The sequence below is a fragment of the Rhea pennata genome, chromosome 7 (assembly GCF_028389875.1).
Source record: "Rhea pennata isolate bPtePen1 chromosome 7, bPtePen1.pri, whole genome shotgun sequence".
In the NCBI taxonomy this organism is placed as follows: domain Eukaryota; kingdom Metazoa; phylum Chordata; class Aves; order Rheiformes; family Rheidae; genus Rhea; species Rhea pennata.
Window position 1 is genome coordinate 22,915,001 of NC_084669.1, and position 24,328 is coordinate 22,939,328.

Genomic DNA, 24,328 nt, shown 5'->3' on the forward strand with positions numbered 1-24,328 from the left:
CCTGTGTCATTGCTGACAAGCATTTGTCTAACTAGTTCATATGAACATCCAGCATCACTCCAAAACAATGTATTCCACTGCTTCAAACTTGGAACTTTAGTAATGTTTAATCCAAATTCCTAGCTCATATTTTCCTTTGGACTCAGTCCAATTGGTCCATATTTTTCTAAGGCCAAACACTGGGCACAGTGCTCCAGCTGAGATCTGACAGAGTGCTAAAATCAGTAGAAATATGTCTTGGACATGTGGAATAATAACACTTTGGTATGACACTTTGGTATGATATCTGCATTTTTTTTTGCAACAGTATAAAAATTGTTCAATCTGATTCAGCCTGTCACACAGACAAGCTCTGAGGTTCTCCTCTGCCTAACCAGCCCTGTTTGCTGTTCCCTCATTTGTCTCTGAACAGCTGATTTTTCCAATCCAGATGTTAGATTTGGCATTTGTCCCTACTAAAACATACTAACATTTATTTCTAATCATTCATTCAGGTAATTAACATGATTTTGAATTCTAATATCGTATGCCAAAATGAAAGAAGCTAAAGTGACCTACTCCAGTTCAAGGGCTGACCTCCTTAGTCAAATTTTGAGTTTTACGGGCTAAATTTAAACAATAAAAATCAAGTCAGTACATTTTTCACTAAAAAGTGATTCCACTGTTTCATCAATAGTCAGATTCCCTGAGCAGGGGACATGTCTGAGAACTGGGAAGAAGAACAGTCAAAAAGGAAAAAAGAAAAAAAAAAGAAAAAAAAAGGAAAGCGCAATTGCATCACAAACAGACAGGAATGATTCTAGCAGTAAAAAGATAGGTCAGTGAAGGCAAGTGGAAAATAACAGAGACTTACCAGAGCTCATTGTGGTCGAGGGACTTGCTTTTTTCGCTTCTGGATTTTCTTTGCCTCTGTTTAAAGTAAAAGGCAGAATGATTACCTTATGTTTCACGTCTGCCCAGACTGCAGTGGGCCTGGTGTTGAACATGCATCACAGAAGTCAAGGTAGGAGTCACAGTGTCTTAAAAAAATTTAGTTTCTCAACTCAAATGGATTTATTTAGTTAGTATATTTTTTGTTGATAATTATCAGAATTAAGCAGGATTCCTACCCAATATAGATATTACTAAAAACATTTTCAGACTAACCCTCAAGATTAAATCACAAGATACTGACTAAAATGTAAAAGCCTGTATATGGCAAACTGCAAATCTGGCTAGTCTCTAATCCTTGAAACATGCACCATTAAAAAAAAAAAAAAAAAAAAAAAAAAAAGCAGTGATACTAGCTCTAAGCAAAAGCCCCCAACCTAGAGTTATTGCCAGATTTCAAGGCTATCTGTTGTTCAGACCAAAGTTTGTCTCTCCTTTGGAAGATGTTACAATACAGAAGAGAGTTATCTATAAAAACTCATATTAACTTCTGCCTCAATCACTTCTAGTCCTGCTTGCCCCTTTAGAATTTAAAATGAATAAAGAGAACAGGGTAGCATTTTCTGTTACAAAGCATGCACTGATGGGCCAAGGAAATGCGCCTTGAGTTATGCATGAATTTCTTTTACCTAGCCATTGTTTCTAGCTAAACAAGCGTTCTGTTACTCTCCTTGACCACTTTACCATGGAGGAGAATATCTTATCTCCATTTCTACTAAGAGACTTTCTATATAGCAGGCAATTCCCGATCATTTCTCTTGGCATAGATTCAGTAGCTTGCCTCATGCGCTTCAGCTGCCTTCTCCAAGGGCGAAGCCGAGGTGCACAGCCTTTGCATGAGCAGCTGCGAAGGTATTTGCTCAGGCAGGGGATGCACAGGTTGCAAGAGCTCTCAGGGATGTTGTATCCTTCCAACCAAGAGCACAGACTCAACACCAAGACTCCTGCACAGCAGGATAAATAATCTTACCAAGCAGGCTCTGTAGCTGTTCATTATTCATGGAGTAAAACACCAGTGCTACCGGTATTTTCAGGAACAGTCTCTATAGGTGAGACTTAAAATGAGAAGCTTCAATTCTTCTGGGACCAAAGGCAGTGGAATTACCAGCCCAAGACAAAAAATTATCAGACTGGGATCAGAGGAGAAAAAGTCAATATTCACAATCATGGAAGACTAAATGGGGACAACTGTGGGGCCTGTTCATACTCAGTGCCCACTCCTGTTAGGACGTGATACCTACAGCAACAAACAGGTTTCAGTATGACACTGCAAATGTTGGTTTCAACAGCAAAAGAGCAGCATTTCTGCAAAACAGGCCTGTTTGCCAGGGTCTCCTGACTCTGTAAGGGTCGTAGATTGAAATAAAAATCCTTTAATTTCTGTTCATTTTATTCCATTTTCATCAAAAAATAGCACTCAAGAGTGAGACCAAAAGTAACTCCAGCCAAGATAAGACTATTTTTTTTTTTTTTAATTCTGCCAGTACTCACACTTTTAGACCAAAAGATCCTCGGTTAAGTGCCCCCCAGGAGGCAAACAGAACAGGCACCAGAATCTACACAATCATGCATAGACAAAGACCCTAACCTGTGAAATATGGGGAAAAGCAGGTACAAAACTCTCTTCTCCTTCCAAGCTGCTAAGAGAAATAAGAAAACAAACAAGATAGATAGAGATCCTTGTTTTCCTGTTACATGAACTGGAGGCAGCAGTGATACTTTGTAAGAGGTGGAAATTGCCTTCAGGGAAGTTTTTTCTCCTGCTTGAACTGTCCCCATTCTTAGCTAGCATTTGTTTCATACCAGCCAGAACATAACAAACATGTTCAACAGATACTCGAAGAGGAAAGGAAAGAAAATTCAACAAGCAAATACAGTAACAGACTGGTCTGTTCACTGCTAAAACTAGCCAGTATCCGGGCTCTCAAGCATGCCGCTCTAGCGACAGCTGCCAACACTTAATTTTTTAAACATTTTATTCATTGAAATAGCCACCTAAGATATACACCATGGGTTGGTGAAGGCTCAGTAAGATGCAGCCTAACTCTTAAGCTGATCCCAGTGAAACACAGTGAAAAGTGGGGGGTGTAGTCTAAAACTAATCAGGCCTGCTGCCTGATTTTGCCTGCCAATGCAATGTCTGCTTTTTGGTTCTACCATTTTGTACAAGGAGTAAAGACTCTGAACTAGAGATGGCTAGCACAGTCTGAGAATTTGGACAAACATATTTATTAATAATGTTCTTTCCCATCTCAGTAAGATTTCCATTACAGGAAGATGCCTTAATTCATGTAAAGGGGAAAGAAATGGGCTCAGATTACAGGCTACCCAGGCAAAGGATATACATAGGAATATTATAATCTTCTATGTATGAAAAACTTATGAGTCGAACTCACTGGATAAATATATATCCCTCTGTAGGACACGGAGAAAACTACAAGAAAGACCAAACCCAAAGTAAGTCACCTTTAAAAGTAAAGCTCACCTTTAGAATTAAAGCCTCCACAAATATCATCCTGAAATTGAGATCACAGGATCCTAGAAGTTTTGACTCAGCACTGACCCTCCTCTCTATGAGCTCCATGCAAGTCAACAGAAAAAGATGCTCCACTGACAACATCTCCAAAAGGCTGCATGCTTTTCTCTGGTATGTAAGATACAAAACACAAGGCAAAAATAATCCAGGCTGTTACCTTTCCTAGAGAGGAAACAGGAACAGCAGCTCACAAACCTGAGCAATACAGGCCCCCTTCTACAATAGTGGTCTCTGAACAATTAAATTTAGGCCTATACTTTGTGCCGGCCAGACCACCTCATCTCTATGTAGAAATATTGGCATCACAGCCACAAGGAATCTCTTATTTCGATGTTTTGTAATTGGATTCAAGAGTCTTGACATTACTTGCAATGTAAAGTCAGCATTAACGAAAGAACCCACAAAAACAGACAATTATTTGGCTTTAAAAGAACAAATTTCTTCTAATAGGAAGTGATTTAGAGATTGAATTTTTTATTTAAATTAAAGAAAACTTAATAAGAATTAAAGAAAGTTTGCTATAAGTAAATGAAGTAGGAGGACAAACTCATTAGAATTTGATCTAGAAAATGACTTTTCCACGTATTCCCAAATTTACTAGCAACTATAGAATTCAATTAAAATAACAAGCCTTCAGTGCTTACTAACTGTGAAACTAATCAGCATTATTTAAGCAGCCAGCTGAACTCACATCTAATGTGGGTTCCCATACAAAGGATTAAATTCATAGTGGATATGAATGAGTGCAACTCTGGAGACTCCATTTAAAAGTTGATTTAGATCAGCTGATTTGCATGCAAATTGGCTGTATGCAGGTAGAAATAATCACTTTTTAGATTCAGGAAACCATGGCGCATGTTTGAAGTTTAAAACATGCTTCAGTGCCTTTTTGCATTAGGGCTACAGGGCTATTCTACCTGTCTCGCATACATTTAATTTAAACTGCGTACTGAAGTCTAATTAGGCCTATCTTGTATTTTATGGAGCAGCCCGAGGCTGCTCTTAGCACTAGATCCATGGTCCAGCCAGGGAGCACATCTGGCTCCACGGTCCCAGTATAGCGAAGTGTTGCCCTCTGTAAAACCTGGGTGCATACATGCCATAAATCAGCGTGCCATGAGTCTTAGGCTACTGCATCATTAGACAGAGCAGTCCCTGCCAGGCTGGCCAGACAGCTTGTCCCTAGGCTGCCTGCAGGCTGTGAAAGGAGGGGAATTTGGAAACATTTTCTGCTCCCGGGTGCTTTGGAGAGTTTCCTGGAGGCACAGCCGAGCCAGTCCTGCAGACTTGTGGAAGCGTGAACAGCAGCACTTCAGCACAGAGCCTTTCAGAGGGAACCAACAATGAGGTCCCTCATGTCAACCTTAAAAACAGAGAAACTGGTACTGCCAGGTCAGGCAACACAAAACAAAATAAAACAAAGTTACTCCTTCCAGCTCCCTGTTCCTACCAGCAGAGAGGCTGTCACCTTGCCAGACCTGAATTCATGCCTTTCCCAAAATGTGACAAAGAAAAGCAACAAAGGCTTCAAAGTTGCAGACATGCAAAACGCAATGAAAGGTACTGAATTCCTAAGGCATTAGCCATAGGCTTCAATTCTGCACATGCCAATGTCTGTACATAACGTCCACCATGTCCTTGCTAGGTCCGTCATAGCTCTAGAAGGACGTTTAATGGCTCCTTCTTCCCTTTCATCCCTAGCACGTTTCTTCCAAGACTGCAGCTCTTTCCCTACTTGGTGTGGAAAAGAGAGCAGGGGATTTGGAACCCTATTTAGGAGGAATGCAGATAAGTGGTGACTACTGCTGCACAGCATGTCTCTGGATTATCTCACAGGCTCTAAACGTTCAAGCACTCCCCCTGCAATGGCAGGGAATAACAAACAGCTCATTAATAGTTCCAAGTAAGGACACATGCTCTTAAATCACTGGTATCTTAGTTAAGGGTTGCAGGAGATAGTTATTTTTGGTGGTCAAATGTGTGTTGGAGAAGTAATTTCCCTTAGTTTCTTCTCTTGTTACTATTGACAGCTCTGATTATTCACATAGGATTTTAAGATGTTAATTGCTAAACATAAACATTCAAAATTTATGAGGTATATCCCTAAAATCCTGAGATTTGGCCTCCTGCTTTATCTTCTCAGATTTGAGCTTTTACTTTTTGAAATTTTTCTCTCCAGGCACAAGAACTTTTAAGGGTTTTATGGTTGTTTTGAAATGAAAATTGAAACTGTTATTTATATTAGTATAATCTAGGAGTTGAGGCTTTTAGAAAAATGCCAACCTTTGAGACTTATATAAACAGCAGGAAGATCAGAAATCATAACATTTACTTCTCACATGGCCAGATCTCGCATATCATTCGCACCACTCAAGTCACTTAGCCTGCAGCTCAGGCCCTTCTGCACTTGCCAGTGGTGTGCCAGATCTGGATGTTCTGCGCACACAGCTGTGCCAGTAATGCGGAGTCCCAAAGCTGGGAGGGGGCAGAGGGCTGCACCGCTGCCACTTCCCCTGCTCTGGAGGGTCCTTTGCTCAAGGAACATGGCAAACACCACTTCCAGGACACAGCCTCACATCACGTCAACCACCCCACCCAACCTAGCACTCAATGCCTAGAGCAGAGAAAATTTGCAGTTTAGATTATTTTTGTATTTTAGCAGAGGTAGAGAAAAATCAGACTGGTCAAGCTTATCTTTTGTTCCAGACAACTGAAGTTCCCAGTCTGTATTTGCTCACTCTGGGATACCCCAGCTGCTCCAGTTCACCCACAGCCTCAGCACCCAGCTGAGTTTGCCCACCTGGAGGGCTGCTTGCACCCCTACCATTACCAGAGGGTGGGCTCAAAGTATGTCTAAAAGCTTGGCACAAAGCGCATGGCAGCTTCTTTCAGTGACGCTTCCCGCTACACGTCCGGCGCGGAACGCCTTAGGCAGGCTGCCTGCTGCCCGGCCCCGTGGCAGGCCTGCATCGCACGTGAGGTCGGGTCCCGCAGAGCTCTGCCCCATGCCCAGGAAAACATTTTGGCATAGGCTTGGTTTGAAGTTAATGATCTAAACATGTGAGTTGCTGCCTGCATCTGAAGCACAGTTATCAAAGCTACAACACCACCTCTTCACTTCTCGCATTATATCACATAAAGCATGGAGAGAGAAAAATAACTGGAACCCTGAACGCAGCTTCAGGTTACCCAGGCAAACACCTGTCTCTTCAAGTACCATGTTACCATACCTTACCCTGAAATACCAAAAGAAACACGTTGCCTGTCATTGTAATTGAAGGGTTAAAGAACATCCTGCCACTCCTCAGAAGACATTGTGCTCCTAAGAATAAATCTCATAAAAAGGCTATGAATAAGCAGCACACAGAAGAACTGTGCTAATTCTGAACAACGCAACGGCCTCCCCACACTCTTCAGTGAATCTTAAAACAGCAGAGAAGGAGCAGGGAAAACTCACTAAATGAAACAAATGGCAGTATAGAACACAAGCTGCCATTAAATGTTCTTATGTTGAGCTTACAGCTGTTGGAAGAAGTAAAGATAGCACATTTCATATGCTATATTACGCGTTTATGTATTTATAGGTATAGAGTACGTTTGTTTCCTTCCTAATCTGCAAAGTTAAGTTGGGGACACTTGCCCCAGCTACCTTTTGTGTAATTTAACAGGAATGTGTTACTCAGAAAACCAGAAGTCAAGCAGGAAATTTAAACTAGGAGGAGTGGCTTTAAGAACTCAGTGATGCTTTTGAATTAAGTCATCTTTCAGGCATCAACTTCAGAGTAAACAAAGCTCACCCGCAACCTGACTTAACTCGGTTCAAGTCACCGCTTTAGAGCACAGGGCAGAAAGGGATCTCCTGGGTCATCAAGTCGCCTCCAATTCTATTGCAGGCAACTGTGTCACACAATCCTGTCCGAGAACATTTCACGTCCCAGCTTGAAAGCAGCATGACTTTCTGCCTCCACTGTTCCTCCTGAAGGCTATTCCAGAGCTCACTCTTCTTCCAGTTAGAATGCAGGTTCTGACTTTCAGCCTAAATTTAATCCATGACCAGCTAACACTGATTTGTTTTGCACCAACACTATTTTTCTGATTAAGTAGCTCTTTTCCCTCATGGTACATATCCCCACCCATACATTTTTAGAAGGCTATTGCACCTCTGAGTGTTCAGTTTGCAAGCCTGTAATAAACATTTCCAAAGCAACCGGCCTGCCCATTGCCACCCATCTCATTAAAATGAAAACAAGAATTACAGCAAATATATTGGAGATCTCAGCCTGGAAAACAGTGGAGGATTTTAAAGACTGGAAGTCCTAAGTCTAAACTCTGCTTCATGTCACAAAAAGAGAGCAAAGCCTACAACTGATATGCTCAGCAGCTGAAAAGGAAGGGAAATCTGCAGGTTTAAGAGATGAATCAGATTGTTTGGTCCATGCTAATTCTGGCCTGTCTACTAAAAACAATTCTGCAGACAGTGCTAGTTCAGATAGTGATTTTGATGTCTACAGGAAGCTCACTTGCAAGGAAACTGGAATAATTTCACATCAGCCAGGGAACGCTTATGAGGTGACAACTACTTGTAGGTGGAGGGGTAAAGGGTGGCTCCTACTGGAGCCCTCAGCTCCTGTCCTGCTACAGAGACACTGCCTGAAAGAGTAGTCCAAAGAGGGTGGTTTGGCTCAGCAGACAGAAGAGAAACTTGACATGAAGCACCTGGTTCCCTTTGGTTAAGTTAACAGCTCTGATCCATAGCATTACAGCCAAAAACATTTCTTCCCGTGACAACAGATTTCAATACATTGCAAATGGGCTTTGACTTGCTCCTGACTGAGTCAACACTGCCCTTGTGCGTGTGTGTGTGTTTGATAGTTATCGGAGATGATGGTGACATTAGCTGTGGGCTGTGCCTCATCTGTGTCAACCAAAGAAACAAATACCTTTGTGCCACACCTACATGTCCGAGCAGTCAACATATACATTTTGAAACTTCAGAGAGAAAAACAGATTCTGGAATATTTTAAATAAAAATCTTGTATTCAACTTAGCAGGAGATCCAAAGCACAACTTTTGAGAGCATTAGAAGCTGAGACTTCGCTCAGAAGTCACTGTGATACGTACACTAACACCTCACAAACGGAAGCGCTTTACAAACTGATGTATGTCCTGTACAACCAAACTCAGCAGGGCACAGTTCTCACACCACCAACTATGAAGGGAAACTAGTAAATAATATAATAGCCACACAGCAACCTGGGACAGCTCAGGACACTTGGTTCTACCATGACTCATAAAGGAATTTGGGCAAGGAGCACGTTAACTACTGAAATTTAATTCAATAGAATTTTGTCTAGGGTTAATAAGGGGAAATTAATTCAGTGTCATCGGATTTATTTTTTGCAAAAGGAAAATCTTCTAGAGAATCTGGAATGACTACACCTCACCAAGAAGACGCTGGTTGCTGTTTCAGCTGGAAGCAAGCTGACGTATGTACACAGCATATTCCTTGGAGTCAAGCTGTTTTGAGACTACTTGTAAGACCTGTGTGACCAGTGTACTCTGTGTACTGCACTTAGCCTTGTGTATACACCTCTGGTTGAAGGCCATTTTTGTTTCTGCAGAACAACCACTGTACATAAACAGACCCAAATTCCAGAAGCCCCAATTATGTGCGACAATGGGCCCATTTGGCTGACCACAGGATCGAGGGACAAACACTACTTTGCATTTACTACAGTGAATGGTGTTCTATAAATACAGTAATTTAGATCATCTGAACAACATCCAGCAGCTTCTCCTGACGTGATTTTGTATAGCAAAGACAACAAAAGCTGTCTTTACTACTTCACTGTTCAGGAGCGTGTGACAGCAGTGAACAAGTGGAAGTTGCATTAAGTAGAAATTCTAATTAGAGATTGAATAGTGTCATCGAGTTCAGATCGAGATGATAAACATTCCATAAAAATGAGCGTGAAGGGAAGATTCTGATGCACCTCTGGTGTGTAAAATAGATACTTTATTGCTACAGATTGCCGTATGCCATTGCAGACAAACCCTGAGATTCCTAGTTTTGTTGGGGGGGGGGAACTGCACAGGTATTGCCAAGCGTTCATGGGGACAACCATAATCACACATTGATGTTTAATAGTGAGCTCTGCTAGCACTAGCTGTTTTCAAGCTCTGTACAACACTAAGCTGCTGCTACCATGTTCTGAGATATGTACATGCCATTCCTACTTCACACAAGGATGAAAAACATTGGCCTCTACTCTAGGCAGTGGCTGAAAACAGCCGAACTGGCACAGGGTGCAGGCATCAGCCTTTTGGGGTGTTATATGATGTTGCCAGAATAAGCAGAAGTGGTCGGAGAGTTGTTCCCACTCTCACACAACTGCAGTGAATTCTGGGGGACCACAGCAAAAGCTAAGTCTAGCCAACGTATAAGGGGAGTCAGGCACATGCCAGGATCTCTTCCAACACACTTCTGACAAGCATAGGGGCACAAGTGGAGGTGAGACAGAGTCATTTGCCTTGGCCTTTGCCAACTTTGAGACATCGCTATGCTAGAAGTGTTTCTAGGGAACCAATTCATGCATCTGTATATCTGGCACAAAAAGCTCCCAACAAAATCCAGAAGGCTGGCCACTATTATGCACCCAATGCTACACAGCAAACCAGAACTCACACTGGAGTCCAGGACAACTAATCTTGGGCTCAGTTGATTGGACTGTGCTGCTCTGAAGTCACCTACACACTGGAATTAAGAACACAGTGATCGTTTCTTATCTCAGCACTGAAAATGAGCCAAGAAAACCAATCCACTGGCTTAAACAACGGTCTGAGATTCCACACGTCTCCAGAAATAGCAAAATGTGACCTTCCAGAACCCTCAACTTCACTCCCCTCTGACTCTTCCAGCCTCAGGTGACCAAACTTACACATTGCTGAGAATTCCACATCCATTCTCTTCACTTTCGTTTTAGCAACAGGCCACAGACTCAGCATTCAGGAATTGCCTTTAACCACTCCTTCCCATAAAATTAGTCAGGAGAAAGATCCAGTCATTTTGGTAGGGAAACAAGGACCTGCCCATTTCCCTAACTACAACACAAACCCATGTTAAGGTGTACATAGATACCTCCTTTCTTTTCAAGCAGTAACTGGCAACACCTATTCTGATGAAAGGAGCTATCTGAACATTAACCTGTACCACCCCAACAGAACTACCAACTGCACATCAGCACACGCCAATGTCTTGTAAAGTCCTGGTAGATCAATTCATCAGCAGCTCTAAGAGGGCTACCTCCTGACTAACTGGATAAAAGATATTGGTATCCTTACCGTGATTTAGGCTTCTCAGCTAATGGTGCCATTTTCCTCAATCCCTTGGTTTCACCATTTGAGAGGTATTAAAGAGTTAAGGAAGCTTTTCTCTGTGTCACACAGCCACTTGGCTTGTTGAGGTGTAACAAGAAATTTGTGGAGGCCTCTCTCCCTCTGCCACCCTTAAATACTTTGCTCCTCCTACTGCTGTGCTTTAATTAGCCAGCTGGCTCTTAGTCACACCATCCTGTCACTAGGCTTGCTCACCACCAGCCACCCCCACCCAGCCTGCCTGTTACTCCCTTGCCACTGTCATCATGCAAGACACTGATGCTTCTTACAGCTCTGGAGCTGGGAAAAAAGAGAAAGTTGGGAGGTGACAGTCCACAGGAGGAAAGGTATGGGATGCTCTAGAGAAGCTAAAAGGCAGACAGACCTTGAAAGAAATAGTTAAAGCACATGGTAAGTGCTTTAAAAATAAAAAGCTTTATTTTTTCTTTTTTTTAAATAGCCAGAGAGTGTTGGCTTGTCAAGGATGACAAGATTTTCATTAGCACTGGCCACTGCAGATCCTATTTCAGTGGATAGGAGCTGAGGGGTAAGCTAAGGTTTCTGAGATTTGTAGCACAAACAACATGATAAAAAGAGAAGCTGTCCACTTGTGTAGCTACGAAGATGAGCGGGTATGACACTTTGAGCATCATAACAGGCACCAAGGAAGCTTTTAAGCCACAAGCTATGCTGGGGTGTCCCCAGAGTTTAGCATGCCCACCACAGAGTAGCCTGACTCCCCTTCATTCAGCCCTAGATGCACACTGGAGTACAAGTCATGCCAGCTTGCAGGAGCGTGAGGATATATTCACACCATCCTAGCCTGGGCAGTCTGCTGGAAAGGATGGTAGCAGCACAGCAGCACCCTTTCTTCCACTGTATGAACTTGCACAATGAATGACTGGGATTAAGACTTCTCCAAATCAGAGCTTGGAGTTTGGTTATCCAAGGCCCAGTGGTAATCTAATAGTAGAATTAATTTGAGGGAGAACCCAAGTCTCTTGGTAGTGTCCTTTGTCACCAGATCACAGCAATCAGCACACTGAGACTGCAGCTTTTTGTGACTGACACTTTAGAGTCTCTCCACCTACATCTCTCCAAGGTTGATGCCTCAACTATGCATGTGCATATAGGCATTGATCTGCAGCCTAATTCATTGACTGAAAACATACTGAAAAATCATTGCAAGGCAAGTGTCTCAGCATTCAGTTAAGACCTAGAAAGCAGTGCAGATGGAGAGAGTCGCTGATTGCAGAAGGGCACAGAGCAAAATTCACTCTGTTGGTCAATGTTTACTCTAACGTTTACTCTAACTCTTCTAGAAAGATGTTAGCAAAGGACACAAAACAAATGCCTCCAAATACCTACACATGCAAAACCATATTGATGCCTTGTGAAATGTTGACTGAGATTCTGGTTTGCCAACCAAGCCCTTTTCCCTCCTCGCCAGTATAACATTTAGCAATCCAATACTTATCTCCCATCAAATGGGAACATTTAATCATCAGTTTAATTTAATAATGAGAACATTTAATCATCAATATGCACAGTCCTGACTTGGTAAACTGGCTAAGGGATAAGAAAAAGTTGGAAAATACCGCTCTGTTTTACCTTTTTATTTAAGATGGATCCCACACCTCAGTGTGAACATGCCACTGGTAGTACCTAATCAAAGTTAACAAGAAGTACCCATGCCAAGATTCAGTATGAGATCCCAGAAGCACTAACGTTTTTAAATGAGTTTCAGGTTCATTTATCCCAGCAGATATCTGAGGCTATTTGTGAAATTTGATTTTGGATCTAGGCGTAGACTCCAACTCTTCTAAAAGACAGGTGTGTTTGGATTGGCTAGAGGAAGAAGAGGGTTATTTCAAATATACAACAGTCAGAATAAATGACGATGGAAAACCATGTTTTGAGTGGTCATACCCTAGTGTCCCTTCTGCGGGGGGGAGGAGGGGGGAGGAAGTTCCCAAACAAACCAGAAAGAGAAAACACACAACATTGTCCAAAGTAAACTGTGCAGTTATCAGCAGCTCCAATTACTTGAAACATACTTGTTTATACAACAGTACACACCAGGAGACCCCCCACCAAACATATCTTCTTTGATCTCCCTCTCAAATCTGTTCTGGAGCATGATCACATGAGAGGTTTCTGTCAGCTGGCAGCCCCTTGCTTGGTTTATAAACAAGTCTGACAGTTTTTCTTCAGGTAATAAAAATGAGCACCGTTAAAATGTCAAGAGAGTAGAAGCCATACTCTGGAAAAATAACAGCTAGGGAGCTAGTGAGAATGACACTTAGGGAGATCTAGGGGCTGCTCCAGATCCAAATTCAGATGGGAAAGTTCAGGTCAAGGAGCAGGTCAGGAACACTTCTGTCTTTAGGATTTGTAGGATCCAGCTCAGATAAGCTTCAATTACCTTGTAGAGAGGCAGAAGTTTGTACTATGGACACCTGGTCAGATAGAAAACTGAAGGACCCTCATTGAATCTGCTGCTTCACATGGTGGTGGTGGTAGGAACCAGGCAGCAAGCTCTGCACAGCCACTTACCATGGTTGTCTCTGAAGTCAGCTCTCAGGGCAAGATAAAAAATTTCATGATCTTCTGCTGCTGCTTTATCAATCTGCAGTAATAGTGTAGTTTCTGCTGTAATTGTCGCAGTATAGCAGTAGAGGCCATTTAAATGCCAGGACGTTTCCATGATCACCTGCTGTATTCCCCCCCCCCCCACCATGGTACCCAAGTCTTTGGAAAACATAGCATCATTGTTATAACTAAAGGAAATAGGAAAATGGACAAAACCACGTGCACAAGGGAAGTCTTTGACATAACAGAGGCAGAGTCCATTTCTAGGATTTTCCAGACCACCGCTCTACCCATCAGACAAGCCTACCCTCATCTTGTCCCTGTTTTGCTATCAAAGTCATACACAAATCCTTTTATCAGAAGGATGACCTCTGATGTCCAACCAGTTCTAAGCTAGCCTGGAAAGTCTGATGCACAATCTATACCATTTTCATGTTCTGATAAAGCCACACAGCCATCCTAGCTCTTTCATACCACCCCAGTATGCCGGTGGGCTCAGCCTTCAATCAGAGGACAAACAGGTGCAGTAAAGCCAGTTCAGAAAAGGAGATAGTTTTGATAAATCAGGGAGATGCTAATTAAAATAATGGAGCTCATTTGGCGCTGCAAATAGAGGAAGAGAAGCAGACTTACAACATCCTCATGCTTTTTAGTTCAATTCCCTCTGAGTTTTGGGGTTTGAATGGCAAAACAGAACTCAGCCAAAATAACACGCTGTTGCTAGAGTTCCACCCAGTACTGCAAATTAGCGCAAAATCATTCACCCAGACTCCGCACCCTGCTGGGCTGGAGCTTCTGCTTTATTACAAAACAGCCACCCAGTTAGTTAACTGTCCAGTTAGGACAGTTTCACAGCTTTCTCCGTGTTATTGCAGACAAGTCCTAGCTTTCCCCAAAGTTCTCAAGTTCTGGATCCCCTTAGATGCCCCAAATCTCGGCCTGAACTCTGCAGCTCGCTCCTCCCCAGCTCAAAGCTACAGGAAGCAGTACCACTAGGGAAGGAAATATTACCCTACAACCTGCCAGGCAGCTCAGTGCAAATGCTCACGGACACAGGAAGCACTTACAGCATAACGCATGTGGCATGAAAAGGTTCAGACTGTTACTAGATACAGAGCAAAACTCCTCCTAAAGATGCATACTGTCCTTTTAAGAGCTCTAGGCAGAAACTCAATCTGACACAAAAACATTCCTCCTCAGCTGCTTCTCCTAAATAAACCTTCCGCCTCTGTATCTAGCAGGAGCAAGTCTGCAGGCGAGAACAATTTAAGGACTAGCAAGTGGCCTTTGTAATAGCAATGTGCCTGTTAATCCAGTGAAAGCACATAACCTGCTAAAAGTACAGAAGGGGCGCACAGCCTCAGAGACAAGCAACTAGGAGACTTTCGCAAACAGATGGCAAAAGGAAACAAATAATTTGGCTTCCTTGCTGAGGGCTGAAGAACTATCTAAGTGTCCCTTCTGGCTGTTTTAGCTAAGGGATATACTGCAGGCTCATCTAAACCAGCCAAAAATACTATCCAGTAGGGTCACAGTTGATCCAGATCTGGGCTCTCCACCATCTTAATGAAGGCTTCTGTGAAAGGCATGGATCCCACTTCTGTCTTCTGCTGGTTCAAAAACTCAGCAGGAGCTGAAAAACATTGCCTTATACCAACAAAAGCTAAGAGCAATCAGCTGTTTGGCAGCCTCTTGAACAGCAGTTTCTCCCAGCTCTCACTGAATTTCTACTGATCTATTTAAACTCTCATGTAGAAAACAAAGTATAACCTTGTCCAACACCCTTGAACAGTTGTTAACCCTGGTCTAAGCATTTTTGTCTAATTAAAGGCCTGATAAACACAAAAACCACAGGAGAAGAAAAAAATAGGACCACGTTATACTAACCCAAGTCTCAAGAAAATGAATGGTAGTTACAGCAGGCAATCAAGTAAACACCTGCATCTTTACCTGCACATCAATTTCTCCATCTCTTTTCCCCTTGCATTGTCACTTCTGCTCAGGCAAAATGGACATTAAAAAAAAAAATCTTTGCATGCTATGATTTGTGGCATACATGATAAAGCTGGGGTGGGACATGAGCATCAGGCTCACAGCGATGACCAGGTTGCACAGGGCAGAAGAACCCAGGCTCTGTTCTCTTGCAGGAAAAGCACAGCAATGACACTTCTTAAAACAAGTTTAGTCAACTAAAGTCCTGACTCTCCCATCCTTACTGATCCAACCAGCACCTCAATCAATGAATGGTACTACTGTCTGTGAAGGTAACATCATGAAGCCTAACCAATATTAAGAACTTCCACAGTGACATACCAGCTATTTACTAGTGCTCTTAACTGTCACACTGTTGGGCTTAAATTAGCCTTACGGTATAGTTAGAAGGAAACAGGCTTTCATGAAGTTCTCCCACTCATTTTGCAGACTCAAAATATTCCTATATTTAGCATAATGTCTGGCTCAGAACCTGAGCTTAATGCTTATACCAACAGCAACGATTTAAGCAGTAGTCCAGAGAAAAACAGGAGAGAGAGAAGTGTGGTAGGAAGGGAACTAGCAGAAGCCACAAAAAGAAAATTCAGACACTGCTGTCTGTCCATCCTATTTTCCCGCACCGTTTTTTCCTGCATCCTAATTGCTAAAGACAAGTGAACACAGAATCAAGCCACAGCTGATTCCCCACTCTCTGGGAACAAAACCACAAGCCTCAAAGAGGCAACATGTCTTCCAGAAGACAAGCCTGAGCATTCATAGAGATTGAACAACTCTGTTAATGATACATACAGTAAGTACAGGGGGCAGAGATGGATCCAGCCCAAATCTAGGCTAAGGAGAAATATGGATTTGACTAACTTTGCCAGTTGGCTGAAACTATTAACCAGTTACATATGTAGCTATGAAAGCTAATGGAAAAAAAAAAAATCAAATCTCTCAGTTCACAATCTGAAGTCACTGCCTTTGGGAGTTAACAATACTTTAACACTCCTCTCTCCTTGACTCCTCTCCCTCAAACTCTCTGGCTGCCACATAGAAGACAGATCTAACTTCATGGATGTCTTCAAAACTCTCTAAGGGCAATGCCAGGGTACAGGTGTATTGAGAAGAAACATGTGTGAACCTCTTCAAGGAGATGAGGAGAGTAGCTGATGAAGAGAGAAGCCCACGTCCCCTCCCACCACTCTACATTTCTCATTAGAGCAGAGAAATAGCAACTGGATAAGTAACTAATGGTAATGACCGCTGTTCCGTACACTGCTGGGCTCTCTCTCTCTCTTTTTTTTTTTTTTTTTTTTTTTGGCTTCTAACCAGATTAAAACAAACATTGGCCGTTTAGAGATGCAGGACTGGTCTATCAGAACCAGGCCTGGCCAATACACTCCTGTGTCAGTGTCTCTATCCAGAAAGTCTAGCCCCTTCGCTGTGGTAACTTGGAATAAAGTAAACACAAGTGGCCACGAGGCCACAAGCTGCTCCCACGACCCTTTGTGTCAAAAGCCCCTGAGTCCAAAGGACACAGCTCAACAGGCCTCCAGGGAGAGTTCACCTCCAGAGGCCTAGGGGCACTGAAATTTATGTTCTGTACTGCTCTATGCAGAAGAGGCAGGAGCTATGAATCTGCAAGCAGATTGGGAAGACATTAAGGAAAACACGTGAAACAATGTCCCTTCCAGCATCTCTGCCTTATCGACTCTCCATCTGTTCCCAAAAGCTCAATAGAAAAAAAAGAAAATCTCATCTTCTTGCTGTCTATAAACTCACTTCCACTCTGTTGCTGCTCTGATCTCTGGTGCTGCACTGCACTTTTTAAATCCCTCTTTATAGCTGAAGATGCACAGAGCCAGTGAGACCAGCTGGCTGGAGCCAAAGTGATGTTCTTGATGACACCTTCCTCCAGGAGCTGTCCTGCCCTGTCCGGGGGGGGGGGGGGGGGGGGGGGGGGAGGGGATAAAAAAATGCAGAAGGAGGTTCCTCACACCTTATAGCAGCCTATCTGAATAGCCTTCAACATTCACTCAAAGCAGTGAACTGGAGTACCATACAAGACAGCAGCCCATGGGCTCTAGGGAAATTAGCCACAAGAGTTGAAACACTTTTCTTTAGCAACCTCTAGATCAATTTTCCACCTATGCTAAGCATAGGAGGGAAGCTCTCCTTTGGGGGAAAAGCAAAAGAATCAAATGGAGAGCCTTAACCCACTTGATAACAGTTTCCATTCCTTGTCCCCCAAAACAAGGGCTCCCCCTAATCTGGGAGAAAGACTAGGGAGTGAGCCATTCTCTTTCAGACTCCTGTATAGGCTACCCAGACCTTAGTACTTGATGCTATGCATACCTCAATGCAAAGATGTGCCATGTCGTGATGTCACTTGATGGCCAGCAGGACTAAGCTGGTATTGAGGATAATGAAAAAAAGTGGAGGTGGCGTCATCCTGTGGTTATTCGCAGAGGCCAACCACAAGTAAAATGCAAGCAGGAATCCCAGGCACATCTGAGAATCAAGGCTTCTTGGAGACGTTCTTTATCCAGATCCGTGCCTGAAAGCACGCTGCATCTTTCTGGCTGGAGGAAGACTAAGTACTTGGTTGCCTTCACTCCAAATAAAAATGTAGCCAGAACACAGAATCAAATTCAGATCTGGTGCGAAATGGCTCAGTTCTAGCAATGTCCAAGAAACCGTCAGTTCAACAGTGGGGCCAGATGATTATGCTTATAAGGCAGCAGGAGCAGAACGACAAAACACTGGGCATGATGCATCCTAAAAGCTTCTCCAGTTTCCTCATCAACAACCTAGACTTTGTTTCCTCAGTGAAGATTAATTCACAGAAGACAGGGCAATCAGGCTGAAAATAGCCTCTGCATGTTCAGCATGCAGATATTTTGACACAACCTCCTTCCCCCTCCTCCTCCTCTGCTGGAAGGGCTCTGCATCACTGAAGGAGAGAGATATAAGCAATCCTTGAGTCATTGTGTCAGTATGTGTGTGATGTGTGACTGGCACAGAGACCAGCATCAGGTATAGACTGCTTTCCCACATAACACTGTCAAGACAACTGCAGAGCTGAAACTGGAGACCATTAGAGCACTAGGGCAGAGGAAAGGGAAGGGAAGAGTCAGAAGGATCCACTCCCCTGATACTTTTTTCTATTCCTTAAAAAGGCTGAAAGTAGTCCAAAAGATTCATCTTTCCTGCTTCTTGGATGCCAGAGATTCAGTCTTCTGTGCATCCTGCTGCGACCTTTGCCTTCCTGCCCACAAACAGGCTCTGTATCAGAGTCACTCTATGGGGAAAAAGCTTGCAGCACTTTTGCCTCAAGTAGGTAAAAATATCAAACCTTATCTCAGAACTGTCAAGTCTTTCAACCCAGGATTTAATCTTAGACTAAACAGTACCAAAAATCTCGTACCATCCCCTCTTAAGGAAAAAAAAGGAAGGAAGGAAAAAAAAAACAACAAAAAACAACCCCCTCACCTGCACCAGTATTAGTAGCTGTTGCCTGTCTACAGCAGCCCTATATCTAACCCAGTAGTCCCTTGGGAATCTGACTTTATCTTAGGTATCAATCCCATCATTCTCCCCAAATCCTGATCCCAGCCCAGCAGCTCCCAACTGCTCCAAACCTACACCTCATCAAGCGAGGCAGTCTGACACCAGCCCACACCTAACCTAGTGGTCTCTTCTGATGATGCAATGAATCTAGCACTTCGCTGCTGTAACCCAAATCTAGTGCCTACCACCCTAGACTAAACCTAAAGCTTGCATGCAAGATCCATTGCTAAACCTGGATTTGCAGCCTGTTCAAGGTAAGCTGCTAATCCTCAGTCTTCTCATCCTAAATCCTAACCCCAACTCCAATTCCAACAACCAACAATCACTGTATGTCCCAGACCTAATTTGAAATGACCAATGTTTACTGACACCAGCACCAAAGTACATAGAAAAGGACACTGCAAATGCAGATAATAAACAAGAAGAATATCTGATGGTGAAAAAGGTGAATTTGATCCTTGCTGGGGACTACTGCATCTTATCTAATGCATCCACAATTAACCACGAAACAGCAGTAGGAACTTTTTTCTTTTTCTTGAGTGCTGGAGCTTTTGACTGGCTCATCTAAAAGAAAATATATAATACAGTGATGCTCTCACCAAAATATAGCTTTCTGCTACACAGTGCAGATAGGCTATTACTAGGAAGAAAAACTCAAAAAATCCTTTACTGCAAATGATGGAGATGGATGTAATTTTGGTGCTCCAAGTCAGGATTAGGTCTCCTAAAGACATGCTCCTTCCCCTCCGCATACTCACACTGATCTGCTTGGCTGAACTCTTCAGGCCCAGTTGAAAAGGACAGGATTCTCCGGCAGCAATTCCAGCTTCTCACAGGCAGCTGTTACATAATAGCGCATACCTACAAAAGGCAGAGGGGAGGAAAGTGTGCCGTCAGTGCCACCAGCCCCAGTGTTCAATGTGATTATAGAGAGGTCTATACAGAAGAATCACTCTATAGCAAAAATAAAGTTAACTTTTAGACAAACTAGTTCTCTGTGATTGCCATGCAAGAAGCGCAGTTAGTCTGAACAGCAGGCTGACCAGATCCACATCACAGCATACCCTACATAAGGGCTGAAATCCACAGACGTCTCCAGGGAAGGCTGAAACCACATCTGTTTTCCGGCCCCTCTGCCAGAGATTCTCCCCCTGACAAGTAGCAGGGACAGCTGAACAGCACTAATACTCATACCTCCCTACAACCTACAGTCTGTTTACTGATGTAAACCACTGCCGATTTCAACTTAATTTAATGTGCTGGTTTGCAAGATGCAGAAGCAGAGATGTGGATAATGCATCCTATTCTACTACATCTGATGCATAAGTAGGCTTGTCCGATAGGGAGCCTGGGCTAGGAGCTAGAGGTAGTAACAGCCATGAGAGAGAAAACCCCTGCTACCAGGAGTAAGAGCTCTGAGAAAGAAGGGCTCTTACCATGGCTTAGAAGCCACAGGGCAGATAGCAAGTATGTACTAAGATGCATACATCAGTTTGTCTCTGGGCACATTTGTTGGTAAGGATATATAACTCGACAGATAGCCACATGGGTAAAAATTGTAGTAACTTTTTGCATACATTGACAGTTACTACATGTGACTATTTAACTGCAACCCAGCATTAATTCTAAACAATTATATTTGACATTGATTTGATAGACAGCTGTGCAGCTTTACCATTTCACTCAGTTATATTAACAGCAGCCTGGCTTTAGCAAGACGTCTTTGCGGTTTGATTTATAAGGCAAGCATTGGCACCACTTAACTTTAATCATATCATGTGTTCAATTGAATTTGTCAGCTAGCCACTCTAACTCTCCGGTAGTGAGTGCAGAGAGCGCTTCTTCCAGAGGGCAATTCAGGCTCTTCTCTGCACTATCTTCTGTGCACTTCTCTATGTTCTTCAGAAAGACCTCGAGCAGCCTGACCAGTTGAGTTACAGGCCAAAAGCTGCAGGACTGAACGCACCTTTCCGCATGTTTCATTCAAGCTCTGATGGGAAGGAAGTCGTGTTTCTTTCAGCAAGCAATGTAAGCCCAGACCCTCCAAGGGCCTGGTACGATATTAGCCAGCCAGCCAACAAGCCTTGCTAGTTAGATGTGCTCCCGACAGACAGTGCAGGTAGTACATAAACATGACATTGGGGGGGGAGGGAGGGAAGAGGGGGAAGGAAGGAGGTGATGGTAAGAGGTAAAAACTCCCAGAGTGTAAACTCTCCCAGAGCCTGTCTGGGAGCCATCTCAGAGGATGCCCACAGAGTCCCAGCAATAATATGACGTTTAACAAGCCTCAAGACATCCTGAAAGATAAGCCTAGAAGAACCAGGATAATTTTTCCAGTAGAACTAGAATAGTTCTGAGGAAACATAAGTTAAAAACAAGTGAGAGTTTCCTATCTGGGACAATCTAGTCATTTCTCCATTTCCAATAGGTAAAAAAAAGAATAGATGAAAGGATACAAATCTCTCCCTATATTAGAGAGCACATTTGAAAGGTTTATTCCTCAGTACTGTGAAAAAAATTTCTACCAAGCTGTACAGCATAAGCACCAAGAAGGAGCTACTATCCCGGCTGCAAGGTCAAGCCCTGGTTTTGCTGTGACCCAAGACGCTGCCATGCTGGCATTAACACAGTCCCTTTGCTTTCCCAGCCTGCCCTGTCCTTGAGAGCTGGCAAAAGGCTGAGGCTGGCCAGAGTCCCAGTCACCAAAAGCTGCTCAAAGCAGAGAACTCATTACTCATCACAACGACTAAAAGCTAGGTTGGGAGGGGGAGGAGAGAATAAGTGGCATGAGAAGCAACTAATAGACACCTCTCCGATACTCAGAGTTGTTACAGTAAGGGCTCTTACCTGGCGCACAGCCAGCGAGCACAGCCAGTCACAGGAATATGGAAGCAGACTACGCCTGGTTTTGTGTCCCAATAGCCAAACTTCCCCCCTGGAAATACGTTAATTCCTGGAGATCTATAAGAAATTATTTTGGGTAAAATGATTAACACAGGATTTGCAAAAGGATTCGGTTCTAGACAAACTCTACTCCCACCACTGCTGGTGGCAGAACTCCCTATCAGTGGCAGCAAAGTTAGGGCAGTGGGGTTACAAGTCCTACCTTTGGACATGATGGATATTGTCATTGCCAAAGTTTTCAGCATTTTTAAATTAAATTGTGTTAAATTTAACCGTGGTCAGTTTTATCTGCTCTTAGAGTTTGATTTCCACTGTAACAGAAAAATCTGCTGGAAGAGACTGCTGAAAGAGTTTCCACTGAGTAATGCGAAAGGTACTCAGACATTTCCTGCAAAAAAATCAGCCAGCACACCAGCTCCCCGATGGAGACTGAAGTGTTCAACCAGCTACAAAACAGCAACATGCAACCACACCAGTCCTCCCATCCAGGCACTATGAATGCACACAGCAGTGTACCAAATGAGTGCTGAAATCAAGCAACCTGAGGAAAACCACAATTTGCTGGAATGAGCCTGAACACCCCCAGAGTCAGATCATCAGTTAAACAAATCACTGCTGCTCAGGGGAACTGCAGTTTGCATAGTTTTGAAGTATGAAGCTACACCTCAGTCTGCCGTTTCCCAGGCCTGACATCTATGTTTTTCAGAGTGACATGAAAGGCAAATAGCCAGAACAAGGTGGGTATGTGCCCAAAACACAGAAGTACCTACGGTCCACTTTTTTACTGGTGTTTCGTGAGGCTGCTCTATTCATGTCAAGGGCTGATGCAACCCCTGACAGCTTCATTCTGCACAACCATGGTACAAGTAGTAACCTGGCCCTTCTTAAAGAGGACAGACAGAGGCCACGCTCATTTAAACCACATCCCTGAGGAGAAAGCTCTTGGAAAGTGAAAAACAGGAGAAAACCTCATTGCACAAAGTGACAAAAAATTCAAGGATCCAAGCCAAGCAGGATCCAGCAAGACTCATCCATGCACACACGTCTGAGCCCAGGTAATGTCACCTAGTTGCAACTAATCCCAGTAACAACTGTACATGTGGACATCAGCTCAGGGTGCTGTTATTCTCACGTGAATTTTCGACACCGCGCAGCGTGATCTCTCACACAATCACCAAGCCGGCAACGCAGCTTCCAGCACCCCGACAGGCAGCAGTGGCAAACACTCTCCGAGCGGGCTCACACCTGAACAGGACAGGAGCGCAGCCAACTCCCTTGCGCAGCGCTCAGCTCAAGAATGGGGTGTGCCAGTCCAAAGAAACAGGAGTTTCACATTGTTTTCAAGGTAAAACAGAAAGAGTCTGACCCTGCTTGACTTCATCATGCTGTTTATAAGCACCCTATGCTTCGGGCACTGAGCTGCAAAATCAAAGCAAGAACAATGGCAACAAAAAAAGAAACAAACAAACATATCAGCAGTGTGGTGCCAGCTTTACAACTGAAAAGCAAAGGGCTGAAAAGAAAAACAAACAAAATATTCAGCTCCAAAGGCTAGATCTACAGCTGTTAAGAAAACTATAACTTTAAGACGCTCTTCAAGACTAGCAGATAATAATATTTTGCTATTGTCCTCATAAGAACAGGCAGCCCCTTTACCAAGAAGTCTAAACAGACAAGATAAATGAAGGGAAGATAGAGGCATAGAAGAGAAGTGATCACATAACACCATGAGCAGTGCCAGGAAAAACAAATCAACCAACCTACAGTTCCTAGCACAATGCTCTTTCCACTGGTTTATACTGCCTCTAAGGCTGGAAACAGACACCCATTTTTGGGATCCAGCTGGAGACACGAGACTGAAGACCACTGCAAACTGCTAGTCACTTTCCCACGTGCCAGAGCTTACCTCTCCCCACAGTTCTGGGAGGAGAACCCTCCACGTGAGCATTCCACAACCTGCAGAAGGCAGAATCCACCAAGTTAAATTAAGCAGCCAGTGAAGGTAATTTAAGCTGATTCAACTCAAGGCTTTCTTGATGCTGATGAGAGTGTGCTCGCACACTTTTCAGGAGGCAAAGCTACAAGCAAAGTTGTAACCATCAATAGTGGTGCAACAACAAGCAGTGAGGTGGAAGGGAGGAAGAGGCAACATCTTCAATCAGAGCAACTGTTTGCTAAATTGATGCTTATTCTTGGTCTCAAATTATGGATGAGTTCTTGATCTCTGAAAGTCATAATACTGATAGCTCACATGAGAAAAGCAATCAATGAATCTTGTAAAAATTTATCTGAACCATTCCAGATTAATAAATACCATATATAACACCACCACCACCACCCTCAGTCAGTACAGTAAAGGTAAGCAACATTTTTGCTGATTACAAGTAATAACAATATTGAGAATCATCTGTTAATAAGCCATCTCTAATGTTATTGGCTGTCAACTTC

The 24,328-nt window shown here is 43.3% G+C and overlaps 1 protein-coding gene across 50 annotated transcripts in view; it reads right to left on the bottom strand.

Annotated features, from left to right (window-relative positions):
- The window catches only part of SORBS1 (sorbin and SH3 domain containing 1), a 181,379-nt gene that overhangs the window by 72,955 nt on the left and 84,096 nt on the right, over window positions 1–24,328 (bottom strand). For 9 of the 50 annotated variants that reach the window (XM_062579816.1, XM_062579801.1, XM_062579802.1 and 6 more), the window contains exons 1-2: window positions 10,808–10,918; window positions 854–909 (exon numbers count right to left, since the gene is read on the bottom strand). In XM_062579816.1, coding sequence (XP_062435800.1) covers window positions 854–909; window positions 10,808–10,839 — 88 coding nt within the window. In that variant the 5' untranslated portion in view covers window positions 10,840–10,918. Of the gene's footprint in view, window positions 1–853; window positions 910–3,415; window positions 3,435–10,807; window positions 10,920–19,734; window positions 19,838–21,823; window positions 21,938–24,328 lie in introns of those variants that run through there. The other 41 variants (XM_062579827.1, XM_062579821.1, XM_062579825.1 and 38 more) reach the window with 13 other exon arrangements.